General features: G+C 44.1%; 1 protein-coding gene and 1 long non-coding RNA gene across 4 annotated transcripts in view; one reads left to right on the top strand and one right to left on the bottom strand.

Annotated features, from left to right (window-relative positions):
- LOC309379054 overlaps nucleotides 1-19,051 on the bottom strand; it is a 136,018-nt gene that overhangs the window by 72,065 nt on the left and 44,902 nt on the right. The window lies entirely within an intron of this gene.
- LAMB4 (laminin subunit beta 4) overlaps nucleotides 1-19,051 on the top strand; it is a 68,543-nt gene that overhangs the window by 9,184 nt on the left and 40,308 nt on the right. For 2 of the 3 annotated variants that reach the window (XM_081927602.1, XM_081927601.1), the window contains exons 3-14: nucleotides 1,414-1,574; nucleotides 6,477-6,609; nucleotides 7,444-7,517; nucleotides 10,400-10,588; nucleotides 11,172-11,235; nucleotides 12,225-12,439; nucleotides 14,047-14,167; nucleotides 14,454-14,642; nucleotides 16,349-16,528; nucleotides 17,315-17,424; nucleotides 18,083-18,162; nucleotides 18,457-18,607. In XM_081927602.1, the coding sequence (XP_081783728.1) occupies nucleotides 1,414-1,574; nucleotides 6,477-6,609; nucleotides 7,444-7,517; nucleotides 10,400-10,588; nucleotides 11,172-11,235; nucleotides 12,225-12,439; nucleotides 14,047-14,167; nucleotides 14,454-14,642; nucleotides 16,349-16,528; nucleotides 17,315-17,424; nucleotides 18,083-18,162; nucleotides 18,457-18,607 (1,667 nt within the window). Of the gene's footprint in view, nucleotides 1-1,413; nucleotides 1,575-6,476; nucleotides 6,610-7,443; nucleotides 7,518-10,399; nucleotides 10,589-11,171; nucleotides 11,236-12,224; nucleotides 12,440-14,046; nucleotides 14,178-14,453; nucleotides 14,643-16,348; nucleotides 16,529-17,314; nucleotides 17,425-18,082; nucleotides 18,163-18,456; nucleotides 18,608-19,051 lie in introns of those variants that run through there. The other variant, XM_081927603.1, reaches the window with a different exon arrangement.

Below are 19,051 nucleotides of genomic sequence, written 5' to 3'. Positions count from 1 at the left end.
ACAACATCTGAAGGGCTATAGGTTCTTCATTCCTGTCATACATGATGATAAATCAGGCATGGGAGCAGGTTTTTTTTAGAAAGATCAGAAGGCAGAGGGTACCACATACTTGCATGTTTTAGCTACCTTATAGAGAAGACCGTATCAGATTAATTCCATGCACATTTGTTTGTTTGTTTGTTTGTTTGTTTGTTTGTTTGTTTTATACCTCACCTTTCTCCCAGTGCAAGACCCAAGATGGCTCACAGCATGAGCTAAGCACAGATACAGCTAAAAACATACCTATCAGTTATACATATTAAAGCACATGTAAAGTACTAAACTGTGGCTTATTACCATATTTTTCAGTCTATAAGATGCCCCTATGTATAAGACACCCCCTCTATTTTGGGGGACTCAGTTTTAAGAAAATGAGGGGAGATGGCCCAAAGTTGTTGAGCTTCTCCCCCCACGCAGCTGCGGGCAGGAACTATGCCCTAGATGGTTTCCCGCTCGCGGCAGCATCAGGGGAAGTTGCGCTCCCACCAACTTGCTGGCTGGCAGGCATGCTCCATGCCACTATCCGTGTATTGGACAACCCCAGTTTTTTGACATGATTTTTTTGTCAAAAAACCTCATCTAATACATGCAAAAATACGGTATTTCTCGCCATAGGAGACTGAACTTTTGAGTTTTGTTTGGAGATAAAAAAAACATTTCCTAGTGTCCTTCAGAGGTTGTTGAAGGCTAAAAAGAAGCACACTAAATGTGGTTTGCACCTCCCCACACAAAAAGAGCCCTCGAGATTTCATAGAATCATAAAATTGAAAGGGACCCACAAGGGTAATCTAGTCAAAATGCCTGCAATGCAGGGATCTCATCTAAAGCATCCATGACAGTTGACCATCCAGCCTCTGCTTAAAACCTTCAAGCAAGGAAAGTCCACAACTCCTGAGGGAAAACATTCCACTGTCGAACAGCTCTTACTATCAGAAAGTTATTCCTTTTCATTTTCCATTTTGACAAAGTAATAACAATAAATAAAAAATAATAAAATGTGTACCCCACTCCCGAGACCGTTCCATTGTAACCAACCAACCTCCCAAAATTTCAACACCTCTTTGAAAGTGCTTTAAAGGTATCCTGGGTGTGCAGAATTTGAGGCTTTCTTCTTATTTCTTTGAGATTCCAACGCGGAGACCAGGAGCTATCAGACTGATGATCTTATTTCCCATAGCCTAAAGCCATGTGCTTTGAAAAGTGGATTCTCAACAACTGCACACAATAAGCTCCTCCACGGCTAGAGGTTGCCTGGAGAGGAAATTATCATAAAGACGTGTGCCAGCCTGGCAGGCCCCTGCCTTCGCTCATTGCTGTCGTATAAATGCCAGTCCATATAACATTTACTATGTTCCATCTTTCTTCTGTGGACAGCCCTGCTGACAGACTTCCTGCTTGGCCAGAATCCTTGTGAAAATGGTTTCTGTCGCCAGCCTATCGGAGACCTGCTTGTGGGTCGCGGGGACAGCCTAACAGCTTCATCCACGTGTGGACTGTTTGAGCCTCAAAAATACTGCATTATCGGCTACCTGGAGGTGAGTTTATTTTATATATCGCTCCAACGTTTAAATGGGAAATAGCACTAGAGCAGGCTTCCTCAAACTCGGCCCTCCAGAGACTACAATTCCCATCATCCCTGACCACTGGTCCTAGCTAGGGATCATGGGAGTTGTAGGCCAAAAACATCTGGAGGAAGTCTGTCCTAGAGAGTCTGTAACATCCAGCCAGAGTCCTCTTCCATTACGCCTTCTTTAAACCGGCTTTCTAAGAGCATGTGGGGAGCTTCTTGAGTTTGATTGGGAAAATGCTCACTGCTTCCACAACCTGCCGGACAACCTGTCTTGTCTTGTCCGGTTTGTTTTGATGCTTTGTTGGCCTGGATGGAGAATGGTGTTTGTGTGTGTGTGTGTGTGTGTGAACCTTTGTGCGGCTGGGATGTAGCTGTTTGTGCAGAGGAGTCACCCAGTTTTGCACCTGAGCCCCTCCCCATCCCCCAGCGCCATGTCTCCTGCTGTTCCAAAGACTTCCTATGATGACATTGTGGCTCACTGGCTGAAAACTGTCCCCGGTCTCAGCTGCACAGCAAATGATTTTTGGAAGGGGGAAGCTTTTCTAAAGTGAGTTTGATTGGGAAAATGCTCACTGCTTTCCACAACCTGCCTGACAACCTGTCTTGTCTTGCCCAGTTTGTTTCGATGCTTTGTTGAAATCCCTATTTATTTTTGCATTATTCAGAAGTACACAGCGTTGTGACCAAAAACTGCTCAAGCGGTTTGGAATACATGCAGAGTTTTCTTCGAAGTGAAATGCTTCATCTACAGCGCTGAGCTTACATATGCATTAGAGCTTCAGGATCAGGGGTGTTGGAAATTTAGAATTTCTGCTAGATTAAAACCCTGTATTGATTTTTTCCCCCTTCAGCGTGGTTAAAAGAGCAAATGAAAACAAACCATTTGCAGGAGGACTTGCGAGCTCAGGAATCAATGCTACCTGGTAAACTTTGCTAAGCAGGCATGTAGATGCTTGTCATTACCTTTTGCTTTGAAAGGAGGTAGCACCAGGTAATACCTGTCTATGCACACCTGCAGGCTGAGGGACTCCCCCTTTTGCAAACGCTCGTTTGGTGTCTCAGTCCTATAAATAGGACTGAAAACCGAATGGTGCTAAAAAGGCAAGAGGCAGTTGCAATAGGTCTCATGCCCGGGTTGTGCCTACAGTACTCGTGGCTGTGCTAATGTTTGTTTTCAACGCACTGAGTTTTATGTCCACACAGAAGACAACAGCCCATGGGAACATATGCTGTGCACGCATATTACCTAAAATAACCTGAAAAAGGAGGCAGGGAAGGGGGGAACCACTAGTTCTTTGAAGTGTGATTCCCCCCCCCCCTTAAAGAGCAAACCTACTAATGATCAATTCATTGGACGACTGTCAGTATATTTGCTGTCAGAAAATGCGGCCTCAAGTGTGCCCAATTTAATTGATGGGCGGTAGGCTTAGAACAGAGGAAACATCGTAGTATTTCATGCTAGTATATCATTAACATACAGAATTTACTACTGCAAGAGGTGGAGGTGGTCAATAGCTTACACAGCTTTTAAAAAGAGCTAGATAAATTCGTTGCAGGTAAGACTTTCACTGACTGTTAGCCATGGACCTTTTCTGATAGGAGCTGGAGTCTGGCAATAGCCAATGGTTCCCCATTCCTGGTTTAGACAGAAGAGCCGAAACTAAGGCTGAATTTAAATTAATGCACCTGAGGCCTGAATAAGGGTGACCATACTTAGAGTTAGCCAAACTGACAGATATAATAAGACAAAAATGAAAAAGTGTAGTGAAAAAGGAATGGGAGTGCCTAAACGAATACCTTAAAAGACAAGGTTTGAGGACAGAAATCTGGCTGAGTCTGCAATAACCTTGTGAAGTGAGAGGATAAGAAAGTGGGATATATATTTAGATGCTAGGATCGAGATGATAAGGAAAACAGGAAGATACAATGAGAGGTAAAGGAGGTGCTGTGGGATTGGTGGAAGTCAACGTTTGTTTTCCTTTTTAGTGTTTATACTATTAATTTGTAATATTTGGATTTGTTTTTCATATGTTTGTTTTTGTGTTTTGTGTATTGTTATTTTTCGTTTTTTTTTGTTTTCTGTTGTGTGGAAAATGCTAATAAAATTTACTTTAAAAAAAAAACAACAGAATAAGAGTGACCAGTTGCAAAAGATGGCAGCATTTCTGCACCTTTAATATCTGTGCTGAAGCAGGAATTTAAAAAGGTGTGGGATGCTCGCCTCTTTTGTATTTAGCCAGCCTAGGCCTGACACACACAAACAAACTGTTTAATGCTTTGATTATATGCAAACCTTGAAATATATTCACTGGGCTCCGAAGCTCCATACAGCAGGGGTAGGGCAATTCGGCGCCCGCCAGGTGTTTGGGACTACAATTCCCATCAGCCCAAGTTAGCATGGCCAGTGGCCAGGAATGATGGGGAATGTAGTCCATGGCATCTGGAGGGCACCATGTCGGCTTCCCCTGCCATAAAGGCTCCACGGGATCCTATATAGTCTTTTCCCTTTAATGCCAGATAATTTTCAGCGTAATCATGAAAACCACTAAATCAGAACCCTACTCGTAAATATGTTATTGGTGCTTGCATGATTAAAACAATTATCTAGAAGGCATTTTGACAATCAAAGCCTAAACTTGTTAAAGAGGCTTTCCTCTCATTCATCCTTGAATAATCCATACATTTAAATTTTGCTGCATCGCATTAATCATCCTTGAATGCTTTTAATTTGTCATAAAGGAATTTCTTCTCTAAACTCTGCCTGACTTCAAGGCAAGTGGCTTCCTACGCGGTCCGACACTCAATCATTTGTCACCACTTTAAACTTTTAACTCTTTCCAAAAAAAGAGAGAGAGAGAGAAAGTTGAGATAAGAATAGTTGATCTTATGACATATCCTTAATTCTCCTGTTTGGACTAGGAGCACTGAAGGGTTGTTTTTTTTTAATCATCCTCAGCTACGATACAGTGGTACCTCGTGTTACATACGCTTCAGGTTACATTTGCTTCAGGTTACAGACTCCGCTAACGCAAAAATAGTACCTCGGGTTAAGAACTTTGCTTCAGGATGAGAACAGAAATCGCACGGCGGCGGCAGCAGGAGGCCCCATTAGCTAAAGTGGTGCTTCAGGTTAAGAATGGTTTCAGGTTAAGAACGGACCTCCAGAACGAATTAAGTACTTAACCTGAGGTACCACTGTATAGACATCTCCCCTGCCCCTTACAACAAGTTGTAATCAGGGCTCAGGGACGCGGGTGGCGCTGTGGGTTAAACCACAGAGCCTAGGACTTGCCGATCAGAAGGTCGGTGGTTCAAATCCCCGCGACGGGGTGAGCTCCCGTTGCTCGGTCCCTGCTCCTGCCAACCTAGCAGTTCAAAAGCATGTCAAAGTGCAAGTAGATAAATAGGTACCACTCCTGCGGGAAGGTAAATGGCGTTTCCGTGCACTGCTCTGGTTCGCCAGAAGCAACTTAGTCATGCTGGCCACATGACCTGGAAGCTGTACGCCGGCTCCCTTGGCCAATAAAGCAAGATGAGCGCCACAACCCCAGAGTCGGCCACGACTGGACCTAATGGTCAGGGGTCCTTTTAATCAGGGCTCAGACTTCCTGTCTGAGGTCAAGTATAACTGAGGCTGCTGCTGTTTGCAGCCTGATCTGATGCATGCTTATTCAGAAATATTAAGCCCTATTGGTTTCAGTGGTGTATACGCTTAAGTAAGTGTGCATAGGACTGTAGCTTTCAGCTTATTCAGTACTAAGCCCCACTGCATACAATGGAACTTTCCCTATGAACCCCAAGCAACAAATTTCAGTATTTCCTACACTGTTTGGCAGCAGATAAATATCCCCGGCTAAGCTACTTCCCTCTGTACAGGCCGGTTCATAATTATCAGTACTGGAGAAAGGAGAATTAGTGAACAAGGAGCGGTCTAATCTCTTATCTGGGCTTCAGTGCCCTCTTCTCTCACTGGAAGGGGGAGGTTGTTGGTCAGATTTATCCCTTTCATATTTCTAGAAGGCAGATTAGCCCCATCCAACCCAAACTCTTAAAGCAACCTCTTGCCTCTGTTTGCAGTCTAGGAAGCCCGCTATGTACGGTCCATCTCCCCATTTCTTCCTTCATTTCTCCAAGGATCTCCAATGCTCAGAGCTAACATAGATGCTTCCCAGTTCTCAGAATAGCATCTCAATAATGTCAGTACAGTGGTACCTTGGGTTACATATGCTTCAGGTTACAGACGCTTCAGGTTACAGACTCTGCAATCCCAGAAATAGTACCTCGGGTTAAGAACTTTGCTTCAGGATGAGAACAGAAACCGTGCTTCGGCGACGCGGCGGCAGCAGGAGGCCCCATTAGCTAAAGCGGTGCTTCAGGTCAAGAATAGTTTCAGGTTAAGAACGGACCTCTGGAACGAATTAAGTTACTTAACCCGAGGTACCACTGTAGTTCCATCGCATCCTGGTCACTGTCTCTTCGAGCTCCTGCCGCCGGGACGGAGATACAGGACGATGAAGACAAGAACGAGCCGTCTTAAGAACAGCTTCTTCTCCAGAGCGATCTCGGCCCTGAATGGGAAGCCTGGACTTTGAAAGTCATCTCATCTTCCTTGCTGTATTATACTGTATTGTTTTAATTAGTGTTTTTATAGTTGTTTTGATTTTGTGTGGAGTGCCCTACCTGGGTGGATGGAGCAGCCAAGTAATTTCGTTGTCCCCGAGAGGGGGCAATGACAATAAAGATATTATTATTATTATTAGTTGGTGTTGCTTGCTGTCTAATCCTGTACTGCTGCTTCAGTTGTCCACCGGGCACGAGTTACTGGTAGCCCATAATAACCTAATCTTGCCCACCATTCTTTTTCTAGGATGAGCAAAAATGTTTCACCTGTGATTCCAGATACCCATATAATCCAGTCTTCCAGGCTGAGAGTCACTTAATTGAAAATGTTATCACCACTTTTGAGCCAGATCAAAAGAAGTGGTGGCAATCTGAAAACGGTGAGTGGCATTTCATTCATGTTCGTTTCTTGGCCTAATTTGAATTTACTACGACCGCCAGCCGCATTATAGAGGGGGGTTCAAAATGGAGGGGTTAATATCGTGAACGGGTCATTCAGATATTGCAAACAAGTAATTGGAAACAGGTTTTTTAAAAACATCTCCCCCGCCCCCCATGGAAAGGCTAAATCTTGATTAAAGCTGAAGGGAGACTCCCATGTTTATGCTCAAAATGAGTGAATATTAAAAAGAAACCTTGCATACGTGAGCATAAACTCACCATAAACACCTGGCTGGAAACAGCCAGAGGTCATTTCCAGATGACTTGTTTATGGAGCATTCATCCTGATTTGTTTGCACAACGTTTTACAAGGAGGTTATTCTACATCAGCTGTTTATTGAGCATTTGTTCTGAACTTTACCTCAGGATGAGAACAGAAATTGCACGGCGGAGGCGGCAGCAGGAGGCCCCATTAGCTAAAGTGGTACCTCGGGTTAAGAATGGTTTCAGGTTAAGAACGGACCTCTGGAACGAATTAAGTTCGTAACCAGAGGTACCACTGTACAATGTCAGGCTCCCCTGTCATCCTCATAAGCTCGTGCCTCTGCTGGGTTACAACAGTGGAGAGTTATTTTGCCCTCACTTCCTGCTCATGAGCTTCCCATGTGCATCTGGTTGGTCGTGTGAAAAACAAGGTTGTGGACCAAGGTAGGCTTTTGGTCTGATCCAGCCGTGTTCCACCTAATGTTCTTTCATACAGTTTGCCATATCGTTCACTCATCAGATAAAATAGATCATTCGTACTACTTAACACTTTTCTCATTCCATTTCAGGTGTTGACCATGTCAGCATCAGGCTGGATTTAGAAAATCTGTTTCAGTTCAGCCACCTTATCCTGACTTTCAAGGTACCCTGCACATAACTACATAACCATGTAATATTTAAATTGATTTATAGACTAGTGACTTTCATTAAACCATGGAAAACCTTTGGAAAATCAAGCCGTCTGAATTGTTGACTAGGAAATGTGTCCAATGTATGTTGTTGTTTAATGTGCTATCTGTGTGTTGTGGCTAAAGTAAAAAGGTAAAGGGACCCCTGACCATTAGGTCCAGTCGTGGCCGACTCTGGGGTTGCGGTGCTCATCTCGCTTTATTGGCCGAGGGAGCCGGCGTACAGCTTCCTGGTCATGTGGCCAGCATGACTAAGCCGCTTCTGGCAAACAGGAGCAGCGCACGGAAACGCCGTTTACCTTCCCGCCGGAGCAGTACCTATTTATCTACTTGCACTTTGACGTGCTTTCAAACTGCTAGGTTGGCAGGAGCAGGGACCGAGCAACGGGAGCTCACCCCGTTGCGGGGATTCGAACCGCTGACCTTCTGATCGGCAAATCCTAGGCTCTGTGGTTTAACCCACAGCGCCACCCGCGTTCTGTGGCTAAAGTACTTGTGTTTAAATCCTCACCTGCCCATGAAGCTCCCAAGGTGTTTTTTGGACAATCGCTATTTCTGAGCTTAGACTACCTCACAGTGTTATTTTAGGATAGGTATAACCCTTGCATATGCTGTCCTTTAGAGTTTAAGTAACAGTCAGATGGAAGCACTGGTTATTACCGTATTTTTTGCTCTATAAGACTCACTTTTTCCCTCCTAAAAAGTAAGGGGAAATGTGTGTGCGTCTTATGGAGCGAATGCAGGCTGCACAGCTATCCCAGAAGCCAGAACAGCAAGAGGGATTGCTGCTTTCACTGCGCAGCGATCCCTCCTGCTGTTCTGGCTTCTGAGATTCAGAATATTTTTTTTCTTGTTTTCCTCCTCCAAAAACTAGGTGCGTCTTGTGGTCTGGTGCGTCTTATAGAGCGAAAAATACGGTGCGTGAAGGATTGGCTATTATGTGATAGGTATTGGACTTCAAATCTTCGACTTTGTTAATCTTAATGAGGAAGTCATCTGGAGGTTTTGGTTGAAATGTCATCAGTATGCAGATGACACTCAACTTTGCATCTGTTTTCCATCTCCTCATCCCAAATTGAACTTCTGGATTGGCGCCTTGAGGCAAGTTTGGGTTGGAAACTGAGATTAATCCAGATAAGATAGAAGTGCTGTGGGTGGGGAAAACCCAGATGAAGGATTGTTATGAGTACATTCCCCCCCAAGGATCAAATTTGCATTTTAGCAGTGCTGTTGAGGCTAAGAGGCAACAGCAGTAGCTGGGTTGGTTTTTATCGGCTTCAGTTCCTTTGCCTTCTTGAGAGAAGATAGACAGTGTCTCATGTTATCCACACACTAGTGATAGCCAGGCCTGACTACTACAATGTGCTCTGCGTGGGGCAGTGTTAGAAACTGAGACATGAAAGCTAGGAGCTAAACGGCACCTTAAACCGAGGTTGTGGGTGCAACAACGGAATGTCTAGGTGCGCTTTTTTATAACAAGAATACGGTGCTGAAAATGAATGCAGCTAAAATTTTGTTCATTTTTCACACAGCCTAGTCTTTTCCCTGCCCACCCCACTAATATTCTTAAGAGGGTCTCTCCTCCAGTCTTCAGACAGGAGCTGGAAGTGGGGAGGCGGAAAAAGGTCCTTTTTCTCTTCCACTCTACAGTTTTAATTGGAAATCTTAGGCGCCTTATGGAACATATTATATCTATATTGGACCAATCTCACTGGTTACAATGGCACTTCCAGACCTAAGTGCCGGTGATGAAGAGTTTGGGACCCAATTATTTAAGGAACTCTTTACATCAACCAACTCATGCCTTAAGATCTGCTTCACAGACCTGAATGAAAATTAGGCTGGCAGGCACATGGAATAGGGCCTTTTTGCTGGTGAAACCAGAGATGCTCATCCCTCGATCCTCACAAGTATTGTGAAGACACAACTTTTTCTCGTGGCATTCAGTGGTGAACTGTAACCTGAGATGTCGAAATAGTGTTGTGATCTTGTTTTGTATGTTTAAATTACACTGGGCTATCCCTCCCTCGCTTTGCTGGTTTTTATTGGTATTAAGAAATAGATGTTTTAAGTGGCTTTGAAATCTGTTTTTATTGTTTATGTTTTGATGTGTATTTTGTAACAATTTAGCGAAGAATGTCTGCTGAGATGTAGGTAATGTTAAAAAAACACACAAATGAAAACCTTGTTCCTGATGAGTTCCAACCATGGGCAGTCTGATAAGCATATTATTATTATTATTATTATTATTATTATTATTATTATTATTATTAGTTTATTTATATCCCGCCCTCCCCAGCCGAAGCCAGGCTCAGAGTGGCTAACAACAGTAAAATGATACAACATTCTAAAATCATTTCATTATAAAATTAATTCAAATCAGATTAATGGCAACCATCGTGCTAGAGTTCTGTGAGGCTTGCCAAAGGAGGGGGTATTCTTTTTAGTCATTTCAGTGGTTTTTCATCATAGCAGCAATAAATAGGAATTTTATATCTTTTATAAAACACATTATTTAAGAGAGTCACTTTCACTAACATGAAACCATTGTTAACACAACTGGGAATTTAAAATTAACATAACGCTTAGATAATTTGAGTTTGGACATGGAGCTGAGGAACGAAAATCTATCGCTGGGTTGCTTCGCTATCATTTAGCGAATGCTCGAGAAACACTTGTAGTGGCATGTCAGAATCTGAATCCTGCCCAAGATAAGCTCACTATAAATGAGGACACATCTGGGAGTCCACAGATGCAGGTTTTCCCCTGGTGCCACTGAGGACTGAAGTGGTCATTATGGTGGGAGTGATCTGAATGAAGTTTTCTCTCTTCACAGACATTTCGGCCTGCAGCAATGTTGGTGGAGCGCTCCACAGATTATGGTCAAACCTGGAAAGTGTTTAGATATTTTGCGCAAGACTGTGCTACTTCTTTCCCTGATATTCCTTCGAGGCCAGCCACCACTGTTGGAGATGTTGTTTGTGACTCAAGATATTCAGATATCGAGCCCTCCACTGAAGGGGAGGTATGCCTGTTCTTTGAGTTCATTTCATCGTAAGGATTAGCCTTAATGTTTATTTCGGCTTCAGTGGTGTAGTCCTTAGCTATGCATTTATTGTGTAAGAACATATTCCAGTTACCGTATTTTTCTGTGTATAAGACGACATTTTTTCCTTAGAAATAATAGGCAAAAATTGCGGGTTGTATTATACACGCATAGCAGAAGCGATTGGTGGCAGCAGCCAGTAGGAGATTGGGAGCGGCAATTGGACATGTGATTGGTTGCTGCAGCAAGGCCTGCTGGCGACTTGCTGTGGCTGTGGCAATTGGGCATTGATTTTTGGTGGCTAGTGTACAGACGATTGGTGGCCACGGCGATGTGTGTGATTTTCACTGACGGGCATGCTGTAGAGCGACTGGCGGCTCAATAACTCTGGGCAGTCTCCCCACCCCCACCCCAAAAAACTGAACAACTCTCCCCAATTTTTTTTGTTGCGGTCCCAAAAAATAGGGGTCATCTTATACATGGGGGAATGTTATAAATGGAAAAATACGGTAAGTCATTTACTTTTACAACGACAGCATAAATCTTCATTGCATTTCTACAGGTTGTTTTTAAAGCTCTGGATCCCAGCTTTGAAATAGACGATCCCTACGCCCCATACATCCAAGGTAGTTTGGCGTTTCACAATGCCTAAAATTTTTTTTTTGCTTTCATGCGAAATACTAATGCAGAAATAGCCAAGATCCAGATATTGATGGTCTCGAACTCTCCCCTGACCGCTTGCTACGCTGCCTGGGGCTGATAGGAGTTGAAGTCCAACAACATCTGGAAGATACCTCCTTGGCTACCCCTAAATGTATACTGTCATGGCAGTCTGCTGCCTTCAGCGAAGATTGACATGTTTACATCTATGGTAGAGCTACTATACTATACTATACTATTACTATACTATACTATACTATACTATACTATACTATACTATACTACTATAAAATACTATATTTTAAATGGAAAGGGCCAAAGCTCAGTAGCAATGGATGCTTTACACTGGGTGTGATGAACCTTTAACCTGGCCATTGGTCATGCTTGCTGTGGCTGATGGGAGTTGTAGTTCAGCAACAAGAGGGCCAAATTTTTCCTACACCTGCTTTACACATAGAAAGTACCAAGTTGAATTTTGTGATGGAGCAAGGTAGAAAGGGTGGAGAAGACTCTGGAGGGCCATCTGAAGTATTCAATCTTAGACATGGTGGGGACATATGTCTGACTTGGTATATAAGGCAGCATTGTACATTCACATTGTTAGCAAATTGCATAAATAAAACACAGTTCAGAGAGAAAAGGAAAAAACCCACTTTACTGCGCAAAACTGAGAAAAAAAACAACGGCATAGAACTTGAGGAGAAAGAAGTAGAGAGGTTTTGCCTTTCTCAGTTCAGACCTTGTACATAGCAGGGAGACAGCCAATCAGAACATGCGCTAGCTCAGCAAAGACCATGCCACTCTGCCTGGTTGCTAAGCAACACCTCTGCCTCCACCCTCTAATAACAGAATTAACCCTTTAGTCGTACCCTGAATGATCTCCGCTGTTGTGTTTGAATTGCATCAACTCAGTGTTGAGGCCAATTAACCAGTTATTTCTTGTCCTTGCTCACAGAGCTCATTACCTTAACAAACCTAAGAATAAACTTTACTAAGCTTCACACGCTTGGCGATACTTTACTCGGACAAAAGCGGCGTGATCCTCTGGAAAAATACTACTATGCGCTTTACGAGATGACAGTTCGCGGAAGCTGTTTTTGCAATGGTCACGCCAGCTACTGTGGCCCAGTGCAAAATCTGAGGGGTGATGTTTTCCATGAGCCTGGAATGGTACGTCACAAATCTTCTAATTCTTGACACTTTATTAGAGGCAAAAAGAATCCAGCTTCTGTAAGGTACAGCAGAGATATTCCTAAGAGTAATTAGATCATATTTAGCTAATAGCAGGGAAATGCCACAGCTGTAATTATGCGGATATAATTCAGTTAATAGCCAGTGCTGTGTGTAGACTTGAATTGTTTCGCTATAGATAAATGCAAAAATTCTAAACTTGCCTAGAATAGCTTGTATAAGAAAGAAAGAGTGAGGGAAGTGACCAGTGATTTAAAAATGTAAAAATTATTCCTCTACAAATGCAACCTGCAGCAAAATGTTCCTGCTCCTGTTCATGGTGCCAGCCAGCCAGTCACTAATGCCCTCTCCAACGTATTCCATTCCATTAATTATGTTTTTCTGTTCCCTTCTGTAACACTACCACTAAAAGTAAGATTGTGACGGCACTACTCCTTTGAAGCACATTGAAAGCCTATTTCTCTACTCCCCCACCCCCTGCCGAATTCTGAACACTATAATTTTACCCCTCACAGAGTTACAATTCCAGCAACCCATAAAATACTACAGTGCCCAGAATCCTTTGAGGGAGAAAATGTGCTTTGATTGTGGTTTAAAAGCATAGCATGTATGAAGCCTAAATCAGCATTCTGTGGGCCCTGATCATGCTTGGTTTTCATTGGACTGTTTTGGGGTCATCCCTCAACACCACCATTTTGTACTTCTATATACCTCAGGGGGGTTTCTCCAACCTTGCTGATAATGACCCTTTTTTATATGTGTTGATGGTCAGGTCAGATCAGAAGAATTTTTATTTTCATCAGCCACTAGCCATAGCAATAAAGTAAAATAAAAAATGTACTGAAGATAGAGGTAGAAACTTAACTATACAAAATACATTTTGGAGGTTTACATCAATAAGGTGAGCAGTTCCCCTTTTAGCTGCCAGAAATGAGACCTGACTGTGATCCAGCAGAGATCTTGGAATTCCCCAATTACGATACTGCCTAAGTGAGTGTAGATTGGGCTGATTACCTTAGGAAGAAGTCACTTTTATAAAAAAGATGATAAAGATTTGGATAAGAAGCAGTGAACAGTATGCGGCAAACATAATCCACATGGTTCTTCACCCTGGGAAACCTTCCATTTTTGTGGGCGAGAAAAATTGGCGCAAATCCGAGAGCACTGCTGCAAAACTGGAACACTTCTTTTGAAGCCTATCTGAAGGACCATATCTTTGAGAGAAAAACTCAACAACTTTGGGGGGTAAAATAATAAAAAACGCAACTTCAATTCTTAAAAAAGGTCAACAACTTTGGTCGGCCCTCACGGCCCTTCACTTCATCAAATCTGGCCCTCTTTGAAAAAAGTTTGGACACCACTGAGCTAGTCCAACCCCCTCAATGTAGGCACATGCAGCTGTCCCATTCGGGGATGGAACCTGCAACCTTGGTGTTCTCAGCACCACGCTCTTAACCAACTGAGCTATGCACATCCAGTTAATTTCTGCAGGACATGGACGAGAGCCATTTCTGTTGAATCCCATTGCAGGAAGAAAAGTACGGATGATAACTGTGTGTTTAAAATTTGTTGTTGACATGCTGCAGGTCCATGGGAGCTGCCTCTGCGAGCACAACACAGACGGCTTGTCCTGTGAGAGGTGCAAAGATTTCTACAATGATGCTCCCTGGAGGCCAGCAGAAGGATCGCAGGACAATGCTTGCCAAAGTACCTCAAAGTGATTTACTTCGTTGTTATCAGTCTTGCGGATAGCAATCGGCCATCGCTGTGCGGTGCTTGGAAGTGCTGTACATTGATAGGCTGAACTCTCTGTTGAAAGTGCCTTTTGAAAGAGCTATCCACGGTTCCTCATGCAAAGTTATTGAAGCTACAGTAGAATTCAGAGTCTGTTTTTAATATACTTGAATGAACATACCGTTAAGGGATTGGGTTCGCAGTGTCCCTGTCCCTGTCTACATCATACGTATGCCTCTGTTTTTGTCTTCTGTTACAGAGTGTGAGTGCAATGGTCATTCTGAAAGCTGCCACTTTGATATGGCCGTGTATCTTTCTAATAACCGCATCAGTGGTGGTGTATGCGAAGATTGTCAGCATAATACCATGGGGCAGCACTGTGATCGCTGCAAGCTTTTCTTTTATCAAGACCCAGAGAGGACAATTTCGGACCCTCGTGCATGTATCCGTAAGTGTGTGACCTTCCCTAGATGATGACCCATGGAGCTGGACCCAGGCCTCAGTTAGTCGAATGCCATTCCTACTGAAAGCAACGATTTACTCGTCCCATTGATCTCAATGGGATCGAAATTCAGTTTGCACAGTCTGGATCCAACTCGTGGCATTTGCTTAGGTAAAGGTAAAGGGACCCCTGACCATTAGGTCCAGTTGTGGCCGACTCTGGGGTTGCGGAGCTCATCTTGCTTTATTGGCTGAGGGAGCTGGCGTACAGCTTCTGGGTCATGTGGCCAGCATGACTAAGCTGCTTCTGGCGAACCAGAGCAGCGCACGGAAACACCATTTGCCTTCCCGTTGGAGCAGTACCTATTTATCTACTTGCACTTTGACGTGCTTTCGAACTGCTAGGTTGGCAGGAGCAGGGACCGAGCAACGGGAGCTCATCCCGTCACGGGGATTCGAACCGCCAGCCTTCTGATCAGCAAGTCCTAGGCTCTGTGGTTTAACCCACAGCGCCACCTGCGTCCCAAATCAAGTATTTCGTATTGGTGATCCAAGATGCTAAACAGCAGGGGCCCAGACCAGCAAGTTGTACACGAGCTGATTTAGAAAATGTGGAAAATCTGAACTAGATTAGGAATGATCAGGCACATATTCAATGGGAAACACCCCTCATTTTAAAGATCTTTTAAGATGCAGAGTACCAAAAAATGAATTCTGGGAGAAAGACATAGGACAACATGCCCTCTAGCCATGAGCGGCCAACGCAAGTGGAAAAATTCTAGAGTGGGGCATGGCTCCATCATAACACAGCTTCTTCTAGTTGCCCCATATTCTAGTGCCGCTTCTGCAGTGGAGAGCCTTTTCTGCCATTTGTGTTATGTAGAGTTGCAATCTTCCAGGGTTCTTCGTTGCACATGGATCCTCCATAAATAGAAAAGGCTCCCTGCTACAGAACACAGGTAAACTGCAAGGAGCTGTGCGATGGAAGAAGCTAAAGATGCATTCTCATCCCATTTCTGTACTTATATTGCTCCTTTGTGGCTGTATTGCTTGAATAGGGCTCCTCTTTCCTTAAGACAACAAAGTAGGCCCTAAACATGGCCCATGTTTTTAATTCCACACTCAATCTTTTTTTCTGGTAAATTATCCCTGTTTCATCATATTCATCCTGTTTGGATTTGGAGGTCTGACTCCACAGGAGTATAAAAATGTGTACAATTTGCACTCCTCGTAATTGTGTTGTTTCGTATTCTCTTACAATCAAGGAGTCGACTGCTCTGTGATACAGTGGTACCTCAGGTTACATAGGCTTCAGGTTACATACGCTTCAGGTTACAGACTCCGCTAACCCAGAAATAGTGCTTCAGGTTAAGAACTCTGCTTCAGGATGAGAATAGAAATCGTGCTTTGGCGGCATGGCAGCAGCAGGGGGCCCCATTACCTAAAGTGGTGCTCCAGGTTAAGAACAGTTTCAGATTAAGTACGGACCTCCGGAACGAATTAAGTACTTAACCTGAGGTACCACTGTATTAGTTTCAGACCCTTTCCCTAGGCAAATGTATATTAAATTTGAGCTTTTCACTAAAAGGGTATAGGGGTGAGTTTAGCCGTATCAAGGCTGACTATTGCAATGACTTGCTAACATTTCCGGCCTGTGAATGCTTCCATTTAACTGCTTTCCACTTACATCTGTGACTGCCTATCTGTCCATAGCTTGTGAATGTGACCCTGAAGGAACATTGTACAATGGGCTGTGCGAGGATCGTACAGACCCATTTCTTGGAACCATTGCTGGCCAATGCCACTGCAAAGAAAACGTCGAAGGAGTTCATTGTGACAAGTGCAAGCCAAACTACTATGGGCTGAGTGGAAGTGATCCTCTGGGCTGTCAGCGTACGTTTTTCTTTCTTTCTTTCTCCTCCTCCTCCCCATTAAAGGCTTTGAGTATCAGAACACACCTGCCTTAAAACTGTGGCTCAGTCTGTACGTCACATTAAGCCGTAGTTTGGAACAAACCTTGGTTCAAGGTTTGGCAAATGGAAGCATGCTAGTGAACACTGCTCTAAAGTTCACGTAGTACTTCTCCCCTGCTCCTGCAGGAGAAACGCAAACTGCAAGCCCAGGTCAAGGCAATGTGAGAAGCCAGACTCTTGCTTGTTTCATTGTGGTGTAGCAGCAGCACCACATGAACACACTAGTAGGCAGCTCGTTCGCATTAAACTATGGCTTGCTGCAAACTATGGTTTAACCAGGCCATAATCACTTCATTCGTTCAGTACTGCAACCAAGGGATTGTAGAACTTTTTCCCCCCTTAAAGCAAAAGCTGTATTATAAAACTCAGAGGAAATGAAGGGGGGAAAGGATCTTTTACATCCCCTAGCTGGGCATTTTACCCTAGCTGCCAATTGCAAAAGTGTCAGAAATACATAACAAATGGAAGTCTATTGTATTCCATGGCTTTTTCAAAACTATATATTGTTATGCACACCCGTTTCTTGAGTGGTAAAAGAGGTCAGGTGTCCTGCCAGCACATCCCTTGGGATTTGTGTCCCTGGAATGAAGGTTGCTGGAGGCAGATGGTGTTTTCCGCCTTAGAAGGTTTATTTCTACTGAGGGCTCATCACCGCTGCAAGTGAAGGGAGCCTCACGGAGATGGCGATTCTTTTGTGTCCTTTCAGCCTGCAGCTGCAACCCTTCAGGAAGCTTGTCTTTCTCTGCTTGCAACCCAGTGACTGGAGAGTGTCTGTGCCAGCGGTTTGCCACTGGGCAACATTGCGAGGAATGCCCCGTAGGTACCTGCGAGAGGTTCGGAGACAGATACTGCAGTATTCTGCGTTCACAAAAGTTCCCGTGGGTTTGTCTTTTACCTTTTGAAAAGTCTCTTCTGCTGTGGAAGTGATGAAGCAAAGGTCAAAGTGGCAATCCGTGGCTGAGAATTCTTTGTCTTTTACAAATTGCTAAGGAAACAGGGAACAGAGGTAGTGTACTGCCATAGGGAGAACCCAAGAAACATGGCTTGCTGCTAGGTTACGGGCCCAGGAAAAGCCCGTCTGGGTTTTGGGCGTGCCACTTTTGGAGAGGGTGGGAGTCCGTTCTAGGACTGAAAGCAGGGAAATTCAACCCAACTCTTTACTTAGCCTGTTTCCATTTTTGAAGCAAGTGCCGCCCACCTGCACCCCTTTCCATGTTAATCTGTTCCTACGCTCAATGTTCCTTAGCAGGTGTGGGGGACCTAGGACTCTCCAGATATTGCTGGACTTCATTTTCCATCTTTCAGCCCTAGTGGTCATACTGGCTGGAGCTTATGGAAGTTGGAGCCCGATGAGATCTGAAGTGCCACAGGTGCCCGATCTCCGGAGAATGGAATGGAATCAAAAGGTTCAGTAAGTAAAATGGTTTTTAATGTCAAATGGGGTTAACCGGTTTCCGTTTTTATTTTGCTGCAGCAAGGATACTGGGGCCTTGGGAGCAATCTACACGGGTGTTCTCCCTGTGGCTGTGACATTGGTGGTGCCCACAATAACTTGTAAGTCTATGAATTCCTGTTTCAAATGCTTCGTTTAACATCTAAGAAATGTTGCGCCACAAACTCCCACTGAAAGTGGTGCAGATTTTTGCCCTTTTTTCCTTTGCCATTAGTCATTGGAAATGGCAAGAGTGAATTTATGGATTAGATTCAAGCATCAGTGCAACAGGCTACTAGCTGTATTGGGGAGACTCCAATAATACAAACATAAAGAAAGAATGTATTGTGATGTATAGCATCTGTCTATGGTTGTGCAGTTTTTGTACTGTTTCGTCTTCCTCTCTTTTCTGCTAGGTGTGCACCTACTAATGGTCAATGTGAGTGCCTTCCCAACATCGTGGGCCGTCAGTGTTCTGAGCCAGCGCCAGGCTACTTCTTCTTGCCTTTGGACTATTATATATATGAAGCCGAAGACTCGATGCCACTCCCAGGATCTTCACCTTTGGTATTTTATTTGGCGTTACTTCCCATATTCATATTCATAGAGGACGCGGGTGGTCTAAACTGCTGTTGGGCTTGCTGATCAGAAGGTCGGCAGTTCAAACCCCAGCAACAGGGTGAGCTCCTGTTGCTCGGTCCCAGCTTCTGCCAACCTAGCAGTTCAAAAGCATGCCAAAAGAGGAAGTAGATAAATGGGTACCACTCCGGCAGGAAGGTAAACGCCGTTTCCATGCACTGCTCTGGTTCGCCAGAAGCAGCTCAGTGATGCTGGCCACATGACCCGAAAAACTGTCTGCGGACAAATGTTGGCTCCCTCTGCCAGTAAAGTGAGATGAGCGCCGCAACCCCAGAGTCGTATGCGACTGGACTTAACTGCCAGGGGTCCTTTACCTTTACCTTTCCCATATTCAAAGTGCAGTTGTGGTAATATAGATCAAACCTAAAGAGG

This window comes from Podarcis melisellensis (assembly GCF_964234715.1).
Source record: "Podarcis melisellensis genome assembly, chromosome: 10".
NCBI classification, from domain to species: Eukaryota; Metazoa; Chordata; class Lepidosauria; order Squamata; family Lacertidae; genus Podarcis; species Podarcis melisellensis.
Note: the sequence above shows the minus strand (reverse complement) of the source record. Positions and strands in the feature narration are given on the sequence as shown.